We start from the raw sequence: 22,818 nt of genomic DNA on the forward strand, positions 1-22,818 counted from the left end.
GTTTTAATTAACTCTTCACATCCAGATGTCAGTGATTTGTTTTTAGAGTGAGCTTTTGCAATTCGGGGATTCCCCTTGTATTACTTTTCAATAAAATAAACTGAATTAAGTTTGAATACAAGTTTATTTTAAGCTTTTATATGAATTTCTTTCAGACATTCGAAGTAATTTATTAAGCAGCCTATTTCTTTTAATTTCTGCAAACTTTTTTATGTGGTTTTAAGTTAATTTTAACTCGTTGTTTTGGTTTTATGCGATTTTAGAAAATTACGGAACGTATCCCTACTTTTTCAAGGCAAGTAAAGTCTTTTATGTGAATTTTTTATATGCGCTTTTCTGTTCTGTAGAGCGTATCCACCGCATAAAATGAGACCTTACCGTATATAATTATAATAAAGTTACAATAAATTAAGTTAATATATAATTATATATACAGTACCTAATTTATATATAATTAATATATAATTATATGTACAGACGAAACTAAACTCAATTTACCCACCTAAACTGTCCGTAGCGTGGCGCTGGACAGCGGGAAAATAGTTCGGCTGCCCGATGATGTTTTACGTAATTATAGGAGTTTTTTTACCGTTGTGTACGGATACCGCCACAATTTTTTTGCCATCTTATAGGAATCGTAATTATAGGAACCAGTCTTATAGGGGGATCTACTGTATATCATTATTCAATTATAATAAAGCTCCAAGTTTGGTAGATAGGTTTTAGGACACTGTATAAAGCTGTAAATATTGTAGAAAATGCTGTACTAACTTCCAGCATAATTCAAAACTATTTTATATTATTATATGCTAAATGAGTTCTTAGAGAAATGAATTTTAATCATTAAATAATCAGTTGGGCTTTCTAAGGACTATCTTAGCAAATGTTTGTTTTTGGATTGTTTTATTACTGAAGAACTATAATAAATATATGCTTAATAGGATTGTTTTAATTGACATTTTTATTCAAAGTGATTTATGTGCAATTGCATCATCCCAACAGTTTTATTTTTATATCAGAATACTGGTATTAATTTAAAATTGAAAAAACAATTTCATCAGTAAAAGTATAAATGAATCTAAAATTAAAAATAAATAAAAAAAAACTTTTTTGTGATGTGGCAGCAATGTGCCCTAGGGCTGCAGCCCTATTAGCCCAATGGTTAAGATGGCACTGATTTATATATTATGAGGTGATATTTAATAATGGTTTAAATTATGTGTGTGTAGTAAAAAGACTAAACAATCATCTACAATTAAACATTAATTAAAATAATTAAAAATGCCAGGATGATAAATATTACATTATAAAAAAATTCCAATGCACAGAAGTACCATATAAGTGTCTTCTTTATTTCATGATGTCCTTTACACATTTTGGGAACAAACTGTTCTTATGGCAAAGTTGACTTTTTTTTATAGACTGCTTTTTCCCACCTCAATATGTAAAAACTGTTGTATGCATTGGAATTTTTTGTGATATAATTGTCCTGGCATTTTTAATTATTTTAATTAATGTTTAATTGTAAATTAATTTAATACAATTGTGCCAAAGCTTGAGAATATTTTAAACTATTTTTACATATTGAGATGGGGAAAACAGCTTATAAAGAAAGGTTGACTTCACCGTAAGAACAGTTTGTTCCCAAAGTGTGTAAAGGACATCACAAAATAAAGAAGACACTTATATGGTACTTCTATGCATTAGAATTTTTTGTAGAGTAAACAATCATTATTAATTATTGATTTAGATTAAAAAATTGAGTGATTATTAAAAATAGAAAACAAATAGAACATCTGCATCATCTTATGTATAGAGTTTACATGTGTGTTTCTTTTTAATTTAAATGTTGTAATCTTATGAGGGACCATACCCATAGGGCTTTCCTGGGTATGGGCTCTCATAAAGTGAAATTTACAGTAATAAAAACACTCATAAAATTATTGAAAATACCACCTGAATGTCAACTGTGAAAAACAGTGAAAATGAACCCTTTTTAAATATTCCAAATATTTGATTGTCATCAAATTATTAAACGATCAACTTCTCACCTTTGTAATAATTCCTCACATAAAGTTTTGATATTCATCAGTAAATATACCATGGTAACACAAGGAATGTATTTTTTAGACATAATCAAGAATTGCTGTCAAGCACCTGAATTTTTTGTTGAAAGTGAGTAAAATTTGAGATAGAACCAGATAATGCATTGTAACACACCTTTGGTCAACAAAGTTTTATTGTACTGAATATCAGCAACTATTTTTAGTTTGCTGAAAACTACTAAACAACAATTCCATGGCAAATATCAACAATACAAAAGAAAAACCTTCATCAAAGAATCCCTTCATTTAACTACTACTGATGATGGGAAGAGGCTCTTTCCAAAAATGTTTCAGTAGATAAATATAATGATTCCTTGATGAAAATTTGTTTTTTGTGTTGTTGGTATTTTTAGTACAGTCAATCTATTATAAGGTGCACAGATATAATGAGCAAAATGCATTAACAATTTTAATTTATGCATATTACCATACATTTGCTTATGCTTAACATGCATACTTCATGGATATACTGAGATTTTTGGTAGCTATATAAACATATAGATATTCTTAATTGTTCAAGTAGTAAGAAATGCTACACCAAATTCTTGGAAAAGATAAAACTAACCAACTCTTTCAGTTTTATGACATGTATGGATTACAGACCTATTCATCTGTTAGCTTTCTTTTTGGAGATTGTCCATCTCTTTGACTGGCTTCCAGCCCTGCTCTGCCAATTTACCTAATCATCACTACAATTGTCAAAATACTGTTTAGTCTGTGCAGTTAATGTTAAAATTAGCATATTGTCTGTATGAGTGTGTAACCATAATTAAATCAAGTTAGTATAAACTAATAAGAAATTGCATTAGATAATACAAATGTATCAAAATATAAAGAAGCATTTATTTATTGTAATATTAAAAGTTAGATTTAAATATTTGTTTTTGATTAATACTGTGTATTTAAAAAATTTATTTTTCAGTGGATTGGAGAGTACAGCCATTAGTTTTGATAATAAAAGAATGGGCTCAAGAATATAATATTAACAATGCAAAAGAAAAAACATTATCTAGCTATTCACTTGTTCTTTTAGTCATCCATTATCTACAATGTAAGTTAGTTTTTTAGTTTATTACTGTCTGTTAAGGAAGTTGCAAACATCAATATGGGAAATATCTAGATTGGCTATGTCAGAAGTAATTCTTGTAAATATTTCTATAATACAGGTAACCCCCGTATAACACTTTACTTCTATAGCACATATTCACTAAAACGGTTCGAGAATTAAGAACATCCCCCGTATAACACGGTACTTTTATAGCATGGGTTCACTCTAACACGGTTCGGGAATTGGGTAAAACCCTTATACAACATAAAATGTAATAAAGGGTGTGCTCTTTTATATCTCTGCGTCAGAGCCGTAACTAGGATTTTGGACGCCTATGGCCAAGAATAAAAATGGTGCCTTTTTAATTTTTATTATTAAAAAAAAATAATTTTATTCTAAAAAAATTATCTAATGACATTTAAATACTATATAAATATGAATATAAAAATTTTTTCGTTATTAATTTCAAATACATATTCTGAAACCTTCTTGTTGGTGCCTTTATTAAATCAGCGTCTGTGGCGGGGGCCACATTGGCCATACCCTAGTTACGGCTCTGCTCTGCGCGAGCATTCTAATTGTTTTCGTGGCTACTTTGAATGCTCTTTCAACAAATAATCCATTTAATGGTTAAATTTTACAATTGAGACCCTTCTTTTGCCTCTAAAAGCTCATTTTAGAATTATAGATTCCTCCACACGATACCATCGATAGTGTGGGCGCCACCATCTTTCTTTCACTGTCGTTCCTAAATGCCCACAAACAGCAGCGCACTCCCGTTGCAGAGCGACTGCTATTAATGAACACACCCACAAACTGTTACCAGTTGATGATGCTCATGCTGAGATCATCATATAAAATGAATAATCCTCCGGTAAAATATTTACTTAAATAATAAATAGTTAATTTACCTGTGAAAAACATGAATAATAAATCTGATTTAAATAAGGATTTAACAACATGTTTTTTTAATTTTTGGAACCTAACCCCTTTTTTCGCACTAGTTCTTTGTTTCGTATAACAGATTCGCATAACACGGAAATTTTTTGGAACGTAACTCCCGTGTTATATGGGGGTTACCTGTAGTTTATAGGTAAATCTTAATAGAAAAGTTCGAATTTTCTTTATGAAAAGTTACAATTAGATATCAAAGTAAAAATATCATTATGTTAATGATATCTTTTTATTTTATTATACTTCTTTATTGGGATTTAAATTGTATTGTTAAATAATTTTATTCTGGAATTATTGTTTTAATTATACTGTAGAAACATTTTTGCATTAGAGATTAGCATTGTTTGTACAATCTTAATTAAATTCAGTTAATATTTGTCATGAATTTGTAAAATATATTTTTCATATAATTGATATTGTTTTATTTCAATAGAATAAAAAGATACATATTAAATCTTCTAATACTATTTAACAATTATTAAGAAACACAAATAGCATAAAAATAAAAATGTTTAAACTCAGGATGGGAATATGTTAAAAAAATCACAAAATTGAAGATTAATACAAAAACATTTTGAAGTCTTCTGTGCCAATCAACCATTTTTTATTTTATTTTTATAACAGATAGATGGCTGTCCTTAGACTTAGCCCAAAAGGAGGGGTGGAAAAGGAAGGCGAGGGTTGGGGAGGATATGAAGATTGGGAATGGAAGTGAGGATGGTAGTGGTAGGAAGGATAAGAGGAGTTAGGATACCGCTGATGACTTGAATTGCCTTATTTTAACAATTAGAATACAAAATATATACAACAGAGTACCATTCTGGCCGATGATCAAGAGAACAATGGTTAAACATTCGTTAACACCGAGTGCCATTTTGGCTTAATGATGGTTGATAAGTCCTATTGGGGTCTTGCACTTAGGGCTGGAAGAACGTCCATTATGTTGTCGTGTTGCTTTGCCGAGTGTTGAAGACCTTACATTTCCGTATGAAGTTGTGGAACATCTTAAACGTTTCTTTAGATTCACACAGAAAGTCTGGTCTAGGTGGCCAGTTTTGACCACGCAGGGCACAGTGTTGGTACAGAGGCTGCCGTACTCTATCATGGGTGGGGCAGTCCCACAGAATGTGGAATAAGTCACCAGTTGAGTCATTGTCGCACTCACAGTTGTTGTTGTTACGCTTCTTGAATCTGTGGAGATAGCTTGTATGTTGCCATGCCCTGTGAGGGTCTGTGTAAGCTCGTAGGTGGGGATGATGTAATTATGCCAATCAACCATTGGAACACAACACTAGTGGAATAGACCTTTTTTTTTTATAGTCCTTCTCTGCCTATAAAATGACACATGCAAATTGTCTAAAACTACCACTGGCATTGGATATTTGTAAGAACCAGATGGGATGGATGTGTAGAAACTTCAAAATGTTTTTTGTACTACTATTCATTTTTTGTAATTTTTACAAATAACATAATTTTACTTTTTATTTTGGACTGATCATAAATTATTTGAAGAAAAAGCTATCTGTAAAATATATTTCCAGTAATTATTTATTTAATTGTTTGAGTTTATTTTTATAATGATGATGATTAAAAAAGTTTTAAATATCTTTACCTTAAAGGTGGTTGTGTTCCTCCTGTAATTCCATGCTTGCAAAAACTGAAACCTGTAAGTATAGATAAGAGAAACATATTTTTATAATGATTTATATTAATTTAATATTTCATATTTTCATTTTTTCTGAAAATAATTAAAAAGAAGTATATAATTTGAAGAAGAACATGACTAAATTATTTTAGTCATTAAGAGCAATTTTATAGTTTTAAAGACTAATGAGTAAATACAAAAAACTTCAAATTATTTTTGTGTTTGTATTTAAATTATAACTATTTTAATTGACATCCTGGTTCTCATTAAAGTAAGTAATTCTTAATATTTTAAATATGTTTGGTTTTATTCAAGCAATATTGACAGTGTAGCTATTGTTTACCAATATAGTATGTGATTATAATATTACTTTTTCAATCTGTTGATATGAATATGGATTACAAAAACTATAAAATATAAAAAAACTTAGTGTCTCTTGTAATTATTTTTAAAATTTGTGTATTGTCATTATTTTCAAATATTCATAAATCTTGTTTGAATTTCAGCATTATTATTGAAATTGCTAAGTTAGCAAGATAATATGAACATTTTTGTTATGCAAAATTTAAACTTATTTTAAAAATATTAATATTTTAAAATTATTTTAAAATATTATTTTAAATGTAATTTAATTGTACAATTGCATTAAATACTGTACTTTATTTGAAATTGTTTACTATAATTTATAGTTAATCTCTGATGAAGTGTATTATCAACTCTATATAGGAGTTTGATGTATTAATCTGCTGCAATATTCTACTTAGCAGAATTCTGTTAATATCTTATTTATGATATTCTGACTTTTTTTCCAGAAATACAACTTAATATAGTCAGTGAATCATTAATGAATGTAAAAATTGTTAGAGTAGAAATATTTTTCCAATTTGGATACTACTATGTTAAATATGATCACAAATGAAAGATTTTGATAAGTGATTTTTAAATTACTATTTAAATGATGATTGATTATAAAAGTGGATTATAGAAGTAGATAAAAGTGTATAAGAATATGAATATAGTTTTTAAAGTCAAATGATTGACAGATTAAATTGGGCTCATTACTGCTACTATTAATAATTAAATTCTGAGTAATTTGGCACTAGAGGTAGGCATTGGGTGCCATCTCTTATTAAATTTAATAAGTATAATTAAATCTTTATTTATTNTATAATGTATCATCAATTATTTTTAGAATTTTGTTACAAATCAATGGTTTCAATGTATGTTCAAAGTGTTAGTGTTTTTTTGTTTAACTCTCATGTTTTGTGATCTGATGATAAAATGTGTAGTCTCAAATGAATCTAGGGAAAAATGTTCTATAGTATGAATCAACTTTAACTCATGATTAGAATTTAAAATTAGCGAATCTGCTCTATTTGCATATCTATGCCTTTCAAATTATCTTTCAGCACAGATATCCTGCAAGTTTTCCCCAAAATTATGTATTAATTTTTAACTGTAGAAATAATGATTTTCTGGATATCAAAATTATTTAATATTTTTCTGTTCTCTATTTGAAATTGAGTGAATAGCATTTTCTGTTGTGTATCTAAATAAAATAATAATTTATTTATTAATAAAGTACACCTACCATATATGAAATATGTTTTCTTCAAAATAAAATACTGGCTGATTAGTATTTTATTAATTTGTAATGCACACTATATTTTATTTGCTAATTGGAAATGAAAGTGTGATCTTTTATACTTTCTATTTCTGCATCTACTGTGATTTCTATTTTAATCAATATTATGTAAAACCCTTCTGATATTTTTATTTATTTAAATCTTTGATTATGATGAATTTTAATAATTAAAATTTAGCTTTACTAAAAGAAAAAAGTTTTATCTTAATATTCCTTTAGTTTATCATTACTGATGCCAAGATGAATTTAAGTTTACTTTTTACATAAAATTCTTTCAGAATCTCTTTCTTTCCACTGGTGATATCAGAAGATTAAATACTCAAAATCTACCATCTTTTAAATCAAAAAATGAACAAGACTTGGGAGAACTTTTTATAGGATTTTTGGATTATTATAGTAATAAATTCAAGTATGTATTTTGTGTGATTTTTAATAATGAAAATATAACAAACATATATATGTATACATATTTTGTGGATTTCATAACTGATTTGTGAATTTATAAAAAAAAAATTATAATAATTCTTATATTATTGTAATTTTGGGGATAACCCTCAATGGCAACTATTCCACAGAAAATTGCAAGAACAAAATAAATTTATATAATCCACTCTACTGAATATCTCATGCCTCCAAGGTAGCCATTGAAAGCAAGCAAATATGCAGTTTAGAAGTTCCCATCTCAAATATTAAAATATTGCTTTGTTACATTTCTGTTAATAAATCATTGTAGATGTACTGTACATAAACAACTATACCTAAATATTCTGTAATAACCATATTAATTTCTGGATTCAGACTTAGTTTGGCTAACTATCAATAATTAATATAATTTTTATAACAGCAAGTGGTAAACTGTTGTCTTATACTAACATTAACTAATAGCTACAATAATTTTGGAATTGAATTTAATCCAAAATAATAATTAACAATACCTTTAATTTTAATTTTGTTATCTTTGTTGCTTTATTTTTAGACTAATGTAGACTCTAATCCATTTTACTTTAACTAAACTAACATTTGTATAAAATTTGAAATATTAAATAACTTTCAATCTGAACACATCTTAGCAAAGACAATAGCTTGGCACAGTGGCATACACACACAAGTAGGGGTCATGCTGCATAGTATCAAAATCACCATTTGGCAATATTTTTATTAAAGTGATGATAAAAACCATAGTCCACTTATTTTGACATTCAGGATGAAATTGAATCTTAAATCACACTTCAGGAAAAAACAGCAGCTGTCAAGCACTTATGCAATGGGCATCCCATGCACCAGACACCTAGTGATGTCATGACATTACACAGTAAGTTTGAATAGGAAAGCAGGAAGTGATGTTGAAAACCAAAGGCACTTTTCATGCAATGATTTCCAGTGTTTCCATATTGAGTATTTTTTATTGATTGAGAACATTTGGGGAAATTTTTTTTGTGGTGACATTTTGTTTGCTTTGATCTTTTTCCATTGACTAAGCATAAAAATGTTTACATGACAGAACATGTGAAATATTGTTTAAGTATTGTGATCAAATGTGTTATTCAGAATTATTCATTAAAAAATTATTCAAAAATGGTTTCTATTTCTAAGTGACAGTATAACTTGTTACTGTGCTTTTTGGGCTCCAAACTGATGAAGTTACCAGAACATGAATTAATTAGTAAGTAAAACTGGTGGCAAAAAATGTTTTAAACTAGTGAAATAGTTGGCAATTTTTGTTTTTAATTTTTCAGATCAATCCCTGCACAAGCACATGCTCATATATTATTTTCACTAATGTATGTTTGACGATGCCATGTGTGTATGGCATGGTACAAGTACCTTAACAGGAAAGTGGGTATCAAGAAATTCATCCCTGTACTCACTGGCCACCCTCATAATTCAATTGTAAATATTTATGAACTGTTCCAGTTACATAAATTAAGTGTAAAAATAAATGATAGATAATTAGTCATAAAATAAAATTTATAAATGTCCCATACAGTAGACCACCCCCTATAACACGGTAGATAATTCCATGTTGTACAAGTCAGTTAGATTTTATAAATATGTGTGCTGGGCTGTGAACAGCTCACATATTTGTAAAATCTAAGTGACTCGTACAACATGGAATTCATATAACACGGAATTTTCTACCGTGTTATAGGGGGTCTACTGTAGTAGTAATAAAATAAACTCTGAAAAAATTTAACAGAAAATAATTTTATTATAGGTGTTAAAATTATTCTGTTTAGATCAATTACATTGGGTGAGTTTAGTAGCCATTCACTGACAAATTTACTGTCTGGTATTTAAACTCAATGTACAGTGGAACCTCTGTATACAACCTTAATCCGTTCCTGATGTTTGGACTTATACCGAATAGGACGTATACCAAACCAACCTTTCCCATAAGAAGTAATGCAAAAATGATTAATCCGTTCTCATGTAAAAAGAAGTGGCTGGCTTGAAACACCTCGCTTTCCTGGCTAGTTCCTGCTTGATTTTTCATGAGATCAGCATGTATCTTTTTAGCTTTCTCGCAAATAATTGCTTCTGATACGATGTCTCTAGCACACTTTTTCAGTTATCCAAAGCAAAAGCATTTTCTCAACATGATCTAATGTCTTCGATCTCTGTTTAGAAATTGATTTAACCCCTTTCACAATGATAGCAGATTTAATAATGTTTTTATTTTTCACGATTGTCGATATCGTTGTTCTCGGAATGCGATATGCAACAGTTAAAATCACGAACACGCGTGCCATCTTCATATTTCTCACCAATCTTTTTTCAGTTTCATTGTGATTCTAGTCATTTTTTTAGTTTTCTGTTGCTTCTCATTTGCCTTTTTGCAATTCATGATTAATAAAAATAATAAAATTTTACTTACAAATTAAAATCAGAAAAAATTTAACAAAGNTTCCCCAAAATTATGTATTAATTTTTAACTGTAGAAATAATGATTTTCTGGATATCAAAATTATTTAATATTTTTCTGTTCTCTATTTGAAATTGAGTGAATAGCATTTTCTGTTGTGTATCTAAATAAAATAATAATTTATTTATCAGATGATTATTATTAACTAGTAACTGTCATTTAATTTCAAATGTGTGTATAAATATAAAATATTAGATTTAATATATAATAATTTTAAAAATTTAGTTTCAGTAAAGATGCCATATCAATACGTTTAGGATGTAAGTTACCAAAACAAACTGTGATGTCTTATAAATCTCAGAAAAATAAAAAAGGACACTGGAAATATATATGCATTGAAGGTAATAAAATGAATTCAATAGTTTAATCTTAGTGGTTGTTTTTTAAATTTTTGTTTTTGTTAATTTTGTAGAACCATTTTCTCGCACAAATACAGCCTGTTCGGTGTTTGAAGAAATTCCATTTCAGAAAATAATGGCCGCATTTAAAACTAGTTGGTTTAAGTTAAAGGAAAACAAAGATCTCAAGTGCATTTTGAATATATGAAAAAAAAAATTTAAGGCAAACTGTCTACTTATCAAATATTTGTAATACTAAGAATAAAATGCTCAGGATCTCATTGATTTGTCATATAATTTTTATGAAGTAAATGCTCAGGAGCTCATCTGTCATGATATCATGGATATCAGAAATTTATCTTATTGTTATCTGTAATAGCATTTATTTTCAATGAGGTAAATGCTTGCATTACAATCTTACCATTAATGTGTCATTTAACATCCATAAACAAATATTTAAAGTTCATCATTTAACAATGATGAACTTTATATGTTTGATGTGATATCATAAGTGCATATTTTTATATTTCATTATCTAGTCTATATGCCACTGCCATATTTACCTGATAGAAATAAATTAATGTAAAAATCTTTACTAGTAATATTTTAAATTTCTTTCAGAAACTTTAAAAAAAATGTGTATTTTTATAAGAGATATAGTGCCATTGAAGTGTCTTAAAATAAAATAGTGTGATGTATATGATAATTAAAGTAATAAAGATAATTTTGCAAATTAAAATTTTTATTTCTGAAAACAAGACTAAAATTTTATTTTAAGTAATATATCTTTTAAATATATTTATTCTAACTTAGTCTCATCAATTACATTGCTCATTTTATTAGCTATGTCTCCTCTCTAAAATTGCACTGCTGTCAACAGCTGGACACCTTAGAAGTTTGAAGGAGTGCATGTCAAGAGTTGTAATTTGGCACAGAGTATTTGGTGCCCAAATCATGTGCACATAAAAAAAACCCAGACTTGTAGGTAGTCAAGGGACTGAAAACTGGGTCAAAATAAAATACAAAATGGTGAGACTGTTTCTACAAACAGATGCGAGTGCAAGATTTGTGCATGCATTGCTTGCATCTCCAAGACACAGTCTCATCCCAAGAGTGGCTTTGCTGTTTTATTTGTTTTTGTTAATATTGAGCTGGTTCAACAGGAAAAGGTTTTTTTTTTTTTTTTTCGAAAGGCTAGCAATGAAGATCGGAGTCAAGACCCAGCCAGCAGAGTTTTTTTTTTCCAGATTGTATTTTTAAGGTATTGAAATTAAGTGACTTATTTTTCAACACAGTTGCTCTCAATGCACCTTCTCAGCATCAAATAAGGCCTTTCATTCTTTGGAAGAAATCCTTTATGATGAATGCACAATCAGTTGTGCACCATTACAGATTGTACCTCTACATTTAACTGGAATTTTTGCTATTCAGTCTCTCTTCACAAGTCTGAAAATGTGGTGGTTCAACTGAGTGAGGTCTGGCAAGTAAAGAATATGATGGATGCATTCAAACCTCATATGCTTGATTGTTAACACCATTACATTGGCAGTGTGAAGATGAGTATTGTCATATCCTGCTGTTAGCAACTTGATCCAATCACTTGGTGCAAATTTTTGGCTTTGTGCAGTTCTGAAATGTCAGTATGTAGAACCATACGACATTTCTTTTGGGTGTGTAGTGCTTTGGAAGCATTTCCCTGTTATCTCAGAATAGTGTGTCCATGACTTTCCTAGTTCTGTGACTTCTTGGGTTTGGGTACATGCTGTGACACTAATTCATGCTTTCTCTTTCTTGTTGGAAATAGTGCACCCAGCTCTGATCTTCAGTTATCTTAGGTTCCTGGTAGGCATAGATGTGTGTATCTTTCATATCTGAGCATCAGTAGCCTGAGAACCCACCTGTACAGATTTTGTGAAATTTCACCACCTCATGAATAAGGTGATGGGCAGATTGTCACTATTGTGCTCATCTACAATAGGAAGGCCATCTCTTTAACTGTTACTCAATAATTTTTCCATGTCACTTTTGCTGCCAATGTTCTCTTTTTTGACTACAGTGAATGATGAACCAGACTATAGAGAATATTTCAAAGAATTATGGCTATTTTTTAATCTAGAACTCCATTCGTACACCTGAGTTTGATTCATGTAGTTTTTTCAGTATTGTACCTGCATATACAGTACCAATGGATGTTGATTAGTTTCATACCCTCACTTTGCAAAAGTTAGATGACACTACATTATTCTACTGCACTGATGCTGCCATTTTCTCAGTCTCTTGTGTTGTGTTCTCACATTCTTGCATGCCAACATGTTACCAGCTGCAACTTTGACTTGGAAGTTTCATGTGTTAAAATTACTATATTAATTACCCTTCTAATTTTTAATGCCACTTTCTAGTTTTTTCCAGCTGTTATATATGACAGAGGGAAAGTATTGTGATTGGTCAAAAAATGACATCCAAGATTTTTACATTTTTGGACTTGAGATCTTGAAATGTTGAAATGCAAAAATTTCTGTGTGTCTTGATGTCAGTGTGTGGAGGAGCATGATTTTGTTCACCCTATTTGAAGCTTAATAACTCCTGTATTTTTTTTGTTGAAAATTTCTGAAATTTTGCAGTGATGTTTGTTTATTAGGGGGATTATAGTATGCATGTTTTGGCTGTATTATTATGGCAGATAGTTTGATTTTATTTGTTATTTATTTATTAATAGTTTTTAAAAATAAGTCACTAAATTATGAATAATAAAATAGATAAACATTGCGTGTAGAATCTGGACATTTAATATAAGTTTGTCCAGATTCTATAAATCTGAAATTAATAATTTTGTTTTTCTAAAAAGAGTAATTGAAATTATTAAGTTTTAATTTTATTCATTTGGACTAATCATTAAAATTATTCAGGAAAAACAATATATTGCTCATAATTTACATGTTTAGAAAATAAAATCAAATACTTCTGTTTTAGATTTCAGTTCAGCAAATTGACTGATTTTAATATTTGAAAATTTAATTTAGAAATAATGTATAGTGAGAAAATTCATCAGCCCCATCCAAGAAACTAAGGAATCTGTCTGATATAGATAAATCACTTGTCTTTTTATAATAACTTCACTAATATGGATATACATTCCATAGATGTATGATTACAAAATCAGGGCTCTGGGATTAGGAACTTCTGGATTCTGTTCCCTCTTTTGATGTGATATTCCCAGTTTATTACATTTTTCTTCATGTATATGAAATTACATAAAATAGTTTTCTAGACTTCATAATAAAAAATATACATATTGCAGCTAGACTCTACATCTTTAATTTGAAAACGTGAAAATAATTAATTAATGTAATGGAAAATAAAGAAAAAAATTTGATATCACAAAAGAAAATAGAATACTGATAAAAATTGCATTGTTAATTTTCAAAACAAATTCTTGCTTTCTCTTCCTCTCATCAACTCTACATATAATACTGATAACCACATGGTCACATGACTATCACTTTGTCAGTTTCCTGCTCTGGAGGACCCAGGAACAAATCTGGATGAGTCAAAAAACCTTGAATTTTTTAGGGTGATATATCAGGTTCCATTCACCACTTGGCTATCCCATTGTGGTCCTGGTCAAATTCATGATGAGCTTGATTAAAAGGTCTTAGTTCCTACAGGGCAGCATGTTATAATTGTAATACATTAAAAATATATATATATATATTTAAACATTTTTACTGGTAACGATTTTTGAGATTGGGGTAGGAATGATAGTGGTGGATGAGATCAACCCAGATAAGCAAATCCCTGGGAAATTTTCATGGGCCTTACCTTAATTACTTGTCCCCATTGTGGACATGGCCAAACCCATGATCTGAATAGAAAAAAGCCTCTTAAGTACCTACTAAGCAAAATGAGAGAAGAATGAAAAAAATGTAAGTTAATTAACCAGAACTCTTGATTCTTGTTTGTGATTACATTCGTTTGTTTGCCTAGTTATGGCAATGAACACTTGGGTGATCTGCCTTGGGGGATGCCTTCTGGGAGGTCTTTTTAAGGGAAACTATTTAGGCGTTACAGACGGAGAAAACCCAGAAAACTCCATGTGGCTAGTCCATCCGAGCAAGGTGTGAAACCACAACTGAACTCCCAGTGTTCAGGATACAAAGACAGCTTGGCCACAAGTACATTCGTTAAAAAAAAAAAAAATGAACTTGTAGGACAGGGTTAGCGTTGTAAGATATATGATGATTTTTAAATTTGCTAAATGTATGGATTTATGATAGTTTTCCTATTTAGACATTAAAAATGTTTAAAGTGATGTGTGATCTTAATTTTTGATATACTAACAAAAGTGGTGGTATACCTTTTGGGAGAGATGACGACTGGCTAATGGAGGCAGCCATGTGCGTACTTGTCCATCTGAGGGATCCGGGTTCGAGTTCGGGCCTGATTTTCAAGAATCGGAAGTGTTTTATCCTGTTTAGGGTTATCTTTCATCACTCGACCATCCCGTTGTAATTTGGCTGAATTTATTACCGGACTTACAGTGCCTACAGAGTGGAAAGTTCATTTTATCAGTTAAAAAATGATTTTATGATAAATTTGTTCGTAGAATGGAAAAGAGCCATTCTTATAGAATTCAATCAAATCAAAACAAATTATTCTAGAATTTTATCGTTCATATGGAAAATACTACCATTCTACTTAGGATATTAAATGTTTAGTATTCTAGAGTAGTGGCGATATACGAAGCATTACAACGAACCATCATAGTAGAATTAATCATTATTTAATTGTGTAATAAACGAATATAATTATTATCGTCTAGATTACTAGCAGTAAAAACTAACTATCCATCACGGAAACGAAAGGACAGATTAAAGGTCACATTAATGACGGAAATATACAATAATGTAACATTTGCAAAGCTATTTTACAATATTTCATGATAATTTATGCATAAAAATAATTTATTTTAATTACATATTAATGTTATATATAGCTTAATTATGTTTCGGGCTTGATTCATAATGTTTAAGTTATCCATGCATAGATGAAAATGCCTGATTTTTCTTCATTTTCATCATTAGGTGGACATTTTGAATATGTAATTATTTTTGCTTTTTGGAAGAAATTCGATGGTCAACCTTCTTAGATTTGTATACAATTTACTGGTGTTAAGGGGGACCACAATACTAAATTTAGCCCTGGCGGCTACATTTTTGTCCGAAGATTGAACTCGCATATTCAGGACAGTGTGTATGCCAAATTGAGATTTTTCCAATAGTTTTTTCAATGGAAAACTCTAAATACTTCTATGATCATCCTATATAATGATAAATATGAACTTAAGATTACATTGTTGCAACGACGAGAACTTAACTGTGAATTTGTCGATCTTTGAATTTGGGTGTGCACCATTCGGCATTATCGAATTCCAGAATTCATGTTTTCAATCATGGACGTCACTAGAGTAGTGCAGCAGACCACCCTGGAATAATTTATTCAAGTCTACTTATACTGACCATTATTGGGGAGATTTCTTTAAATATAAAATTGAGATTCAGCTCTTAGAGATCCAGTCGTAAAATTTACCACAGTTGTGATAATTTTAATATTTAGATAGAATATAATTATCATTGTGACCTTATAATTGATTGATATTTCATTATTAACCATATTTATTTTTATTTCGATTTTATTTTTTTTTTGTAACTATAATTATTAATTAAAATAATTATAGTTACAAAAACAAAATAATAACAGCAACGCATCACGTAGACACTAAATTAGTCAGTAATTTGTAAAGAATTTAATTGATAAATTATAAAATTTCGAATATTTTTAATTTATTTAATTAAGACAGCCTTAAATTTATTTTTAAAGCTGTAAATTTGTAATTCTTTAAAAAATTCCATCTTCAAAATGAACTAATTAATGCCCAGTATTGAATCATCGTACCAATAAATCAAAGTTGATTGTGTAATTTAGATGACATTTAATTATTTTGATAAGATTACAGAAACGAAACGTATTGTTTACAAGATTATATAGTAGAAAATATATACAGTATATATATATATTTTTTCTACTGCAATTTATTCATATGACACAGCTTTCCTGATAATGTTATTGCAAAATACTTGCAATCTTCTCGTAAAAAATATTAAAAATGACTCATCGTAGACGATTCTTTGTTTGATTAAATTGTATAATCATCATGTATAATAATTCTGGATATTATATCATTATTGTTGTTGTTAATCCATAAAATTATATTGTCTTCGGTGCAAAATAAAACAAAGATTCTCGTAAAAGTCATAGAAATATGTAATTAAAGTGTTGAATGTTGAAATTTATATTTTTTGAATCTTATTTGCTAACGTATTTCAGTTTTTCATGGATAAAGATAATTGAAACCCATTTTATCTAGACTTTTAATTAAGTCTACAATAATTGCTTTAGTAAAAAAAATTTACTAATTACGAAAGGCTCATTTAATGACGAATTACGCTTCTTTTAAGATGATTATTCTTAATCTACAAAGTACTTTGGATCCGAATTCTTAACATAATTAAATCTACAATAATGAAAGTTTTAATTAAAAGTCTAATTTATTGACTTGTACAAACCTCATTTATGAATGTTTACGTAAAAATTGAGATTTTTAATTGGTAATTTATAAATTTTTCGAAATTTAAATTTCGTTTGAAGAATTAATTATTCTGAAATGCGTATTTTCAATATCTCGTTTTTACTGATGAATAGATTTATTATGAGAGCTTAAAAGTTTTTAAAAATGATATTTATATTTCAGACAGATTGAAATTTTTAAAAGTTAAATAATTCTTTTTCTAAAGAGTTTTGCCTTATTCCCATTAATACAAGCCATGCAACACATGAACGATCTGCCAAGGCGATGGTAATTTCCATTGCCTTGAAGAGATCTGAAATTAGCCTCTGGAGAGAACTTTCTATATGAAATTAGCACCTATTTAGGTGTTAGACACGTGAAGAAAACACGTGTTAGTAGCAACACGAACGTTTTGAGACCTACTCAACGTCACTCATGTTAGATTGGATCTCCCTGACTTATACCATTGAATCTTTCACTTTGAAATAAGGCGAAAAAAATTAAAATATAAAATTATCATGTCAATCTGCGCCTCCGTGTCCATCATTTACACCGCTGCACGCGATTCCAGTTTCTTATACAGTAGAGCGTCGATTATACGAATCAATTGGGGACGGGTTGTTCGCGGAAAAAAAATGGTTATCCGAAATATCGTTTTATGTACGAAAAAATATATTAACCTATCCCATTTTGAAATTTTTCTCCGTTGCGTGTCGCTTCGCGTTGAATTTTCGTCGATGTTAAGCCTAACGAAGACTATTGTATCGTTAAAAATTATTTTTTTATTTTGTACAAACAAAATAAATATATTGAAAAATATAAAAACAATAAAAATTATACTTCAGAAGTTAATTTATTATCAAAAACGTAAAATATTTGAGTAGCCCAAGACATAGCCAAAGATTGCAGCGCCACAGCACTGGCGAAAATTTAAATTTGCCGACTGGAATTCTTTCGGATATATGACTTTCGGATAATCGACGCTCTACTATACATCCCTTCTTTTCGTTTAAGCCCGTCTCAAAGAACCTTTTCTTTTTAATCGCTCTATATTTCCAAAATTGAGGATGTACTGCATTCACAATATCACAAATACAGATAACTCTCCTATAACGGGATAGTTCGGTTCCACAAAAATGTCACGTTATGCGAGATTCAAATTAAATATAAAAAATGGATTGATGTTGCAAAACGGTTATTTTTTTCAAATAAAAATTTTCAAATCACTCTTTACCAGCACAAAATTCATGTACAGTACAGTGTGTTCTTTAGATATCTTGTCTAAGTTCTTTCGAATGTGTGTAAATTTTAATAGCGTTTTTGTTTTATTACATTTCCATCCAAAGGAAATTTTTCTGGGTACAGTTTTCAATCCAGATCATTAGATACTTTTCCATTTTCTTCATCGCGTACACATGTAACACATTTGTACTTGACTGCCTCTTGTTCTCGACTTAATTGTTAGGAGTAGCAGAAGATTGGAGAGAACGAAGCACATAGGAACACACAACAAAGTTAGATGTACAGCCTTTATTAATTCTGGAGGATGTGCTTTTCGGGCAACATGTCCGAAGTAACACACTTTTCACTTAAGTCAACTCAGCACAAACACTTTCTCTTATTTTTGTTTATTTTGTTTGATCGTAGGAATTGTTGATCCAAAATGTTGATATTTTCTTCTAAAGAAATACTTATAAATTTTCTTTTTGGTGTTGGTTTCTTCCCTTTGTTTGCGATTTTGTTGCCATCACTGTAACTTTTTCTAATCACTAATATACAATTATAAAAATTGTGTGCGCTTGTCACCAGGTTATACGATTTCGACCAGTCAGAATTGTTATGCATTTGGCTTTAAATTGACCATGAAAAGGGTAGGAAAGGAAAATGCATAATCTAATTTGATCAAGTATGTTGTAGTAACTAAAAGAACATTTACTAGAATAAGATAAACAGATGATTTATACAGGGCCGGATTTGAGGCAATTGGAGCAATTTGCGCCAATCGGGCCCCGCGCTTGAAGGGGCCTCGCAGCACATCAAAATTTATATATTTAAAAATAGTACATGTTATAAAAAATAAATAGCTAGGTATATTATTAAAAATATAACAACAAATTTTTTTCTTAAAAAGTTCGTGTCGATCATGTCGATTGAGAGTCAAGAAGCAAGCCAGTTGGATTTTGATACTGTTTTAGATTTTACAGAACAAAAACTTCGGAACATATAAAATATCTCTTTATAGGTTTATATTCAATAAAATGTAGTTGTATTTATATTTGGTACAGGTTTTTTAATGTAGAAATTTGTCTATCTTATGATTCATGACTTTTAATTTTTATAATTGGATTTTGTTTTAAATAAATATTTAATATACATATTGAAATATAGATTTTAAAGTGTTAATTAATTTTGTTATTTAGAGTTTGAGGGGTCCCGCAAAAAAAAAAAAAAAAAAAAATTCACCTATTGCATCCGACCCTGGATTTATACGAACTTATCTTGAAGCATCGTATAAGTACTGCGTTATACAAGGGTTCTCTATTGATATATATAACAACTATTCCGAGTAATGCTATACAACTTCAATTGTTTCAGCTGCTAAAACTGACAAATTGATAGTGTATGTTGCTAATTTATCTATCTTCTCGAGGAATCAGCCAACAGATATGCAGAATTGCGAGTTGCAAAAATTCCTGACTTCGTCATGCATCACACGATTCAGAACTAAAACCGGTTATTTAGCAAGCTTACAGATATGAACGTTAAGTCTATATTTATAAATTCTAAATCTGTATTTGTTTTACATGAATTTTTCTGCTATAAGACTAATTTCATTGCTTGTAAAATAAACAAAATAGAGCCTTGTAATTTATGTACAAAAGAATGTAAAATTTATTTAATGTTGTTTTACTAATTTAAATCTTTATTAAACGAAAATTCTTTACATTCAAGACGAGAACATGATAGAAATTCCAATAGAATTCTCAGAAATTGTATTTATAATGCAACATATTGTCAATAAATGGGATTGGATTGGTTTGATGGAATAAGAAAACACAACACAAAGCCGATCTGCAAAGAGTGTTTCCTGGGAGGACTTTCTATCTAGGCGCAATTTTATTATAAGGCCCTTTATGTAAAAGTTTGTTTTTATATTAAAAAGACAATAAAATACTTAATAATAATAATAAGTTCTTCTTTAAAATATACATTTTTTAAACGTCATCTAAATGTTTAGAGGTATATTATTTTTTTTGCTACGTAATTTTTAAAACCTCTCTAGATGACGAGGCCCTAGACACGCGCCTATTGGGTAATCCTTCATCGGCGATACGAAAAATCACTTTGTATTCGCCGTGGATTTATTAAACAAGACTCTGCTAAACTTAAAGTAGATAAAATATTCAGAATTTCGTTTTAACCAACGATTATTTCAAGACTCACAGTATTTCTTAATAATCCGAAAACATCTTAAATGCACAAGTATTAATAATAATTGGAAGTAATAATTACTTTCAATACTAAGTTACTCCATAATTTTTATGCCAAAACATTATAAACCCATTGTTTCTTTTTACGTTTTGAATAAAAAAAATAATATAATGGTTTAACTAATTAATTGGTTAACATTTATATTATTGACACACAATAACAGTATTTTCTACTATTTTGATAACGAAATGGGAGCTAAAGTGACGCCATTACCGGTTTGATTTATTTCATTTTCAAATTTTTAAGTGTAGAAAAAAGAGAATAATAAAATTTTCACACAACGTTACCTGAATAATAATTGGATGAACGAAACAGAATTACGGCGTCTTATTGAATGATCTAGTTATTACAATTACTGTATTGTTATTTAATAACACGAAGCGATCACTACTGATGATAGGCAGTGTCGGATTAGCACATAATCTAAATAACTACAGATTTGGGCTTTCGTGTTATGACTGGAGCTTAGTAGCTCTCATCTTTATCATTATTTGATGAAGGGGAAAAAGCATTTTACATATTACAGGTTAGGCCAAGTCTTGAAAGTCCTGCGTAAAAGAAATTGGTGACAAATCAATGTTTTCCAAGCAAAAAAGTTATAATAACAATAAGGTAGAGGAAATATATACATACGTAAAAAAAATTTCGTTCCTTTATTATTTCAAATATACTTTGAATTTTTATTTTTTGATCAATATCAAAACTTAATTGAATTTGGATGCAATTAACGTCTGGTACCATTGTTATATATTTTCTTTTATATTTTAACTCTCCGCCCTGTGGGCACGAAGAAGGAATTTTTAGTAAGCTCATTAGGAATTGACCAGGCCCACAATGTCCGTCCAGATGAGCTACGTCGGGTCCCGCCCGACGTAGCTCATCTGGACGGACATATCTGGACGGACGACCCCGAAAATTTTTTGGGGTTTATTCGACCCATGAGAATTCGCTACCGGGTCGCTCAGAGTTGTAGGCTGCCATCATGATTGTTAATATAAACGTGTATACATAACTAGTATATAACAAATTGTTATATACTAGTTCGTACAAGTTTATCTCTCGCCGGACGGAAATTCGCCATCAGGCCACTGCGTTCATGCTTTATAGTACAACAATATATTAATCCATATAAATATATAATACAAGCATTAACAACGTAATGTTGGTATCATTTTTATCATTTCATAATTCAAATCGGGTACTAAAAAGAATGTCTTTTGGTGCCTCATTGAGGTCGGTGCATGCTTGCGGTACATATTGCACATCCTGCACGCTTGTGGCGGCCCTATGTCTTGGCCCTTCCTCACCCCGGCCACTCCATTGTGAACATAGATGACTCTAGCATTAAGATGGTTTTTTTTTACAAAAAGGCCATCTTAATGCTACAAAAAATAAATAAGAGTTTTAAAAAAGGAGAAGATTGCGACGGCCAGATAGCCCAAGTAACAAAGGTGTCAATCTGCGTTTCTGAAGAATCTGGCTTCGATGCTATATAGCTCCCAGAAAATATTTTCTAAGAGTTGTATAGCATGAAACAAAGTAATTTTGTTTATGAAAAATATAATGCTTTACGCTTTATAGGAAGCTTCTTGTATTAGCATAAAAACAAACTTCAAACTAATGCTGATCTAACGGTGTAGTACTGTCGGTTTACAGTTTGCACTGATTCTAGAAATGTAACTTTGTTTATAATTATGATCAGGGCCAGATTAACTCACTTTGGGGCCCTAGACATTTTCTTCTTACCGGGCCCCCTTCCTCTCCCATAAGAAATAGAGCACACAAAAAATACAAAACAACAAATAAAACAAAACTAAATAATGTGAAAAACTAACACAAATCTTAAATTTTTATTAATAAAAAATATTTAATATACAACAATAAATTTTAGTTTTTCTAGAAAAATTTGAACAGTTTGTTTATAAATTTAAAAAAATGAAATTTATTTTATTAAATGTCTAACAAAAGTTGTTATACAAAATAAATATTACCTTAAAATATTAATTTTCAACAAGACTGTGTCTTGTTTATAAAATCGTACTG

At 29.7% G+C, this 22,818-nt stretch overlaps 1 protein-coding gene and 1 long non-coding RNA gene across 6 annotated transcripts in view; one reads left to right on the plus strand and one right to left on the minus strand.

Moving 5' to 3' along the window:
- LOC111632473 (poly(A) RNA polymerase GLD2-like) overlaps nt 1–11,215 on the plus strand; it is a 91,452-nt gene extending 80,237 nt beyond the window's left edge. For all 5 annotated transcript variants that reach the window (XM_023376890.1, XM_023376891.1, XM_023376893.1 and 2 more), the window contains 5 exons: nt 3,028–3,156; nt 5,727–5,773; nt 7,676–7,806; nt 10,546–10,661; nt 10,733–11,215. In XM_023376890.1, coding sequence (XP_023232658.1) covers nt 3,028–3,156; nt 5,727–5,773; nt 7,676–7,806; nt 10,546–10,661; nt 10,733–10,866 — 557 coding nt within the window. In that variant the 3' untranslated portion in view covers nt 10,867–11,215. The remainder of the gene's footprint in view (nt 1–3,027; nt 3,157–5,726; nt 5,774–7,675; nt 7,807–10,545; nt 10,662–10,732) is intronic.
- Nucleotides 11,216–13,581: 2,366 nt separating this feature from the next.
- Nucleotides 13,582–16,288, minus strand: LOC111632485. The gene is made up of 3 exons (XR_002757867.1): nt 16,033–16,288; nt 15,013–15,199; nt 13,582–14,317 (listed from the first exon to the last, which is right to left on the minus strand). It is a non-coding gene; the product is annotated as an uncharacterized LOC111632485 (long non-coding RNA).
- Nucleotides 16,289–22,818: the final 6,530 nt, after the last annotated feature.

The sequence above is a fragment of the Centruroides sculpturatus genome, unplaced genomic scaffold (assembly GCF_000671375.1).
Source record: "Centruroides sculpturatus isolate CEXI.00-Female unplaced genomic scaffold, Cexi_2.0 scaffold661, whole genome shotgun sequence".
Lineage (NCBI taxonomy): Eukaryota > Metazoa > Arthropoda > Arachnida > Scorpiones > Buthidae > Centruroides > Centruroides sculpturatus.